The following is a 5303-nucleotide window of genomic DNA, read 5'->3' as shown; positions in this document are numbered from 1 at the left end:
GGACCAAGCAAGTTTAAGAGTGGTTATGTTAAGTCATAATAAGTACCCTTCATATGTTCTACATTACCTGATGGCAGTATTTCAATTGGCTTTCTAACTGGGCAATTCATACCACGGTATCTGTAGAATTAGCCTCAGAAGACCAAAGTAAGCAGCGCTGCCCACAGCATGATCATGTTCCGATGCTTGCAGTAGTGGCCACGGTCAGAGAGCTCAAGTCTTCTTCCGCAGCCATTGTTTTCTTTGGCCTGTTATTCACACAGGCATTTTCTATCATTCATTCAGTCAACAAACTCATGCTGAGAAGGTACGATGTGTAAGACCCGAAATATCTGTTGTGCTTTCTCAGCCTAACAGAGCTCTGCTGGGAAAACCATCTTGACCCTGGGACGTTCACGTCTCTCTCTGCTGTCTGTCCCACAGTGCCGCCCTTCCAAAGGCAGAAAGCGGGGTTTCTGTTGGTGCGTGGACAAGTACGGGCAGCCTCTGCCAGGCTACGATGCCAAGGGGAAGGAGGAGGTGCAGTGCTACAGCATGCAGAGCCAGTAGACGCTGCTGAAGTAAGCCTCGGGGTGCTGGCCTCAGGGGCTCCTTCTGCTGGGAATGGGTGCGGTGGGAGGGAGAATCCAGGGGCTGGGACTGGCCACTTCCCCAGACTCGCTGACCCGGGAGGTGAGAGAGGAATCACACAGGAGAGACCCCTGGGAAAGGCTTAGGGAGACGGAGGTCCCACCAGCCCAGCCCAGCCAATGCAGGGAAGAAGGGAGGGACAAGGGTGGTCTCAGAGACACTCTGCTCTGTTTTTAAGAACTTCCATACACGCACAATGTGAAGATTGTCAGAGCTAATAAGCTTTTTCCATGTACGTCTGGTGATTGATTTGTCTTCACAGGGAAACTTTTCATCCATGAGAACTTGTGAAAGACACGTGTTTCTAACTTAAAGATGTGGCTACTTTTTTTTTTACTTTCTGTAAAATATATTAGGAATATGCTGTTAGTCTCTGGTTGACAGAATTTTAATAAAGTTTATTTAAATCTAATATGAAAATGAAATTATAAGACATCATTTTGAAAAATGTTATTACTCTTTTTTTCTTTTAATACATGAGGGAGTTATTGGGAAAAAGAAGAATGAATACAGATTTTTCATTTTCTCAAGATAAATTAAACAGAAGAAATTTTTATTTTTAGTTATAAGATCGTTTTTTCTTGCAGGTTGGAAAAAAATAATTGCAATTTTGGGGTAATTCTTTTTGACAACGAATACTGTGGATGTCCTAAAGAGTGTTCTTTTCTTTGTTAAAAAGAAATGTAGGCTAAGACCCCAACCCACCACACACAGGCTCAACACTGTCCACCTGGGGGCCATGCCTGGGTACCAGGGCGGGAGTCGAGCCCTTTTGAGTTTGAGCGGGGGGTTATCTCAATATGTTTCTTTCTTTCTGTTTTAGTTCACGTGGAGCTCAAATGCGCCTTATTTTGCACAAAAGACTGCCAAGGACATGATCAGCAGCTGGCTGCAGCCTCGATCTATATTTCTTTTTGTGGTGAACTGATTTTTTTTAAAAAACCAAAGTTTAGAAAGAGATTTTTGAAATGCGTATGGGTTCCTTCAAATGGTTAACTTGAGCATCTTTCCATTTCCCAGTAGTCAGTGAAAAGCAGTTTGAATTTTCATGTCAATTCCTATAAAATACTCACAACTTGGAGCACGGCGCCATGGACTTCATCCCCTTGTGGAGTCCTCCCGAGATGGCTGATCCAGTGACTTGTGACACAGGCAGCTGTGTTGTTTGCATAGAGTTCACGCTTCACCCACATTTTTCTGTAAAATGAGCACAGGCCTTCTGAAGAACAGGAAAACCCTTAAACGCCCATCGTCCAGACATCCTGAGCACCTCCTGGAGGTCCCAGCCTTCTGTGGCGCCATCTTTAAAGCAAGGGCCTGGGTCCCTCAACCAAGAAGATTGTTTCCATCTTCAAGTGATCTGTACTGCATGGGGACTGTTGGACAGAGCAAGGTGGAGTAGTATTACTTGTAAAAAAAAATAAAAAATAACAATGACCAAGAATGTTCTAGAGCACTCTGGGAATCTGGAAAGGCAGGTATTTCTGATCCTCCTTTGTCAGGCAGCTTCCCAAAAATGTGGCCCAGTCGAAGGCCCAAGTGGCCTTTGCTGTGGTGTCCCACAGGGCAGGAGGGGCAGGGGACCATGAGAGACAGCCTTTGCATTCAGAGGCATTACAAATAATGGCATGGTTTGTCTGACGACTGCAGAAAACAGCGTTTTCTGGTTCAACAACTCAAGACAAAGTTTATTGTTGAGGATAAACTCTTTAAGGGCAACAGTTTGTTCTCATCTCTCACCTTTTGTCCTCCTAGGCGCAATGTAAAAAAGAATAATAATATCTAAATAGGAAAGATGAATGGCTTTTGGGGGAGCCCATCAAGGACACTGGGAACACATAGAGAATTGCCGGTGTTTGTTGAACTTGGAGTTGTTCTCATACTTTTCTTTGTAATTCACACATATATGCAGAGAAGATACGTTCTTAATGGATTGTAACATTGTATACAACATAGCCCAAATATAGTAGGATCTATACTAGATAATCCTAGATGAAATGTTAGAGATGTAGATGATATAACTACGGCCTCAACCAGGGAAAGGAGCTCGTGCCCAGAGGCTGGGCTGCTCTCCCGGAGGCCAAATCCAAGGAGGTCTGGTGACAGGCACGGGGAGACTCTGCCCTGCCCTCCCGCAGCCCGGGGTATGAACGCACGCTGCACAGAGCTCTCCTTGAGAACGCAAAGGGGTCTCAAGACATTCTGCCTTCCTATTAGCTTTTTCTTTATTTTTTTAATTAAGTTTTTGGGGGAAAAAGTATTTTTGAAAAGTTTGTCTTGCAATGTATTTATAAATAGTAAATAAAGTTTTTACCATAAAAAGTAATCTTTTTCCCCTGTGTATTGACTGCCTCCAGGTTTTGAGTCACTAATGAAATAACCCCGAAAGGGTAGACTACTCCCTCCATACTAGAAAACTTCATAAATATAAATATGTTTTCCAGCTTCCATCTCTAGCAAAAGAACCCAAGCAAGATAGTTTGTGGCCATTGTTGGCATGGCGTGCTGAGTCACTAATGAAATAACCCCGAAAGGGTAGACTACTCCCTCCATACTAGAAAACTTCATAAATATAAATATGTTTTCCTGCTTCCATCTCTAGCAAAAGAACCCAAGCAAGATAGTTTGTGGCCATTGTTGGCATGGCGTGGTGGCACTGGCACGTCTGCAGGAATGCTCAGTTCTGGAGGCTGTGCTGTCAGCTCTGTTCCCATCATGGAGTGAGGGCAGGCCTGAGCAGCCAGCAGATGCATCCCCATGGCTGTCTGGTCCTTGCATCTTTTGGGGTTACGTCCCGCTTTGTCCTATCTAATGCCAGTCAGAGAGCCTTCCACAGCCAAGCTGGGCAAGGGAGGGAGTGGACGCTCAGTGATTCAGCCCCAGGTCCTTTCCCTGGTGCCTCTCTGCTGCCTCTCTGCTTGCAGAAGGGAAGTGGACAAAGGCAGGAGGAAGAGAGAGACCCCAGGAGGTGCTGGGTAGGGTGCAGGGATCTCAGTCCCCACTCCGCAGTCTTGAAGTGATTGTCACTAGTCAGAGCAATTTCAGGCAAAGTGCCAAGCCCGTGACTTCAGGGCCTCTAGGAACCACCCATTCAGATTATATCCGATCTGTTGATAAAACATCTAGAATGGGTTCCCTATTACAGACAGGTGTGTGATGAGCAACAAGTTGGTGCTGGGAGTGTTCAGAGGACTGGGGTGTGGGGTGTGTCATCAGGCTGACCATGTGAGAAGCCAGGAAAATGAGAGGGCAGCCCCCTCGGAGTGCTGTGCTTGCAAGGCTGTGAGGAGGGGGGAGATGGTGAACAGAGGGAGCCCATTGGGGGTGGGGGGAGGCAGGTGCAAATGGGTCAGGGTGCCAGGGCAGGGTAGGGGAGCACTTCTGCAGCCAGGCCACTGTCTGGGGATCCAGGACAGGAGCTGGCAGGCCCTTGGGAGCCACTGCAGGGCTATGAGCTGCACAATGGGGCTTGCTCGATAAGCCCACTGAGTTTGCCTCCCTGGAAGCCACCAGCACAAGTGTCCTCTTTGTCCTCTTCTTTCCTCTAACCTCTGCCACTTGCCACACTTGGGATGTGTTTCAACTTGACTGGGCACAGGGTGCCCAGATGAAACATTATTTTTGGCTGTATCTGTATTTCCAGTTGAGATTAGCATTTGAGTCAGGGGGCTCAGCAAAGTAGATCGCCCTCCCTGATGTGGTTGGGCATCACCCAATCCCTGGAGGGTCTGAACTGAATGAAAGGCAGAGGAGGAAGGACTTTACGCCTTTTATCCTGCCTGCCTGGGAGAGCTCATCCTCTCTGGTCCTTGGATTAAGATTTGAACCATGAGACCCCACGTCTCAGGCTGGACTCAGACTAAATTACACCACCAGCTTTCCTGGTTCCCCAACATGCAGATGGCAGGACTTCTCAGCCTCTTTAATGGTGAGAGACAATTCTTCATAATAAATCTCCTTTTGATGGGTGATCAGATGGATGGATGGGTGGATTTAACCTGCTGGTTGTTTTTCTGGAGAACCCTGACTAATACAACACCTTGGATCACCTCTTCCTTCTAAATGCTCTCCTGCCACACCCCCTAAGTACCGTGAAGTCGTGCCCACCTGCTTCTCCTCTTGCTTCTCCAGTTCCTCTATCTCCCTCCCTTGGCCTCCCAGCTAGATCCTTGGAGCTCCTTCTGCCCCTCTGCCTTCTCTCCCAGTCAGCATCTGCCTGCTCAGACTTTAGCTTCCACCAACTCCTAATGCCATATGTACCCACCCACCACGTGCACACACACACACACACACACACACACACACAGAAATGAGCACACCAGGGCAGGGCGATCATCCCCTCCAGAGTCAGGGTGATGCAGGTGCTACAACAACAGCATCCTAAGATTCACCTATCAAATCGACGCACTTTAGGAAAAATAATCACCGGTGTCAGTGAGGGTGTGGCGATGGGATTCCAGGCTCTCTGCTGTGGCAGCCTGTCCTGGGGACATCTCTCATCTGGTCCTCGAACCAGTCATCCTGCTGCAGAAATGAATCCCAAAGGCGCCGTCAGAGGTGTGCACAGAGTTACGTACAAGGCACCTTAAACTGAAATGCTTGTTAGGAATTTTGTGCCAGCACTGTAATGTTTTTAAGCTGGAGTTAGTGGTATGGAAAAACACCTGTGGTGG

At 47.4% G+C, this 5303-nt stretch overlaps 1 protein-coding gene across 1 annotated transcript in view; it reads left to right on the top strand.

Annotated features, from left to right (window-relative positions):
- The window catches only part of IGFBP3 (insulin-like growth factor binding protein 3), a 9559-nt gene extending 6678 nt beyond the window's left edge, over positions 1-2881 (top strand). Inside the window, exons 4-5 of the mRNA XM_008583763.1 lie at positions 424-560; positions 1454-2881. Coding sequence (XP_008581985.1) covers positions 424-549 — 126 coding nt within the window. The 3' untranslated portion in view covers positions 550-560; positions 1454-2881. The remainder of the gene's footprint in view (positions 1-423; positions 561-1453) is intronic.
- Positions 2882-5303: the final 2422 nt, after the last annotated feature.

The sequence above is a fragment of the Galeopterus variegatus genome, unplaced genomic scaffold, assembly GCF_000696425.1.
Source record: "Galeopterus variegatus unplaced genomic scaffold, G_variegatus-3.0.2 Scaffold3032, whole genome shotgun sequence".
Lineage (NCBI taxonomy): Eukaryota > Metazoa > Chordata > Mammalia > Dermoptera > Cynocephalidae > Galeopterus > Galeopterus variegatus.
Note: the sequence above shows the minus strand (reverse complement) of the source record. Positions and strands in the feature narration are given on the sequence as shown.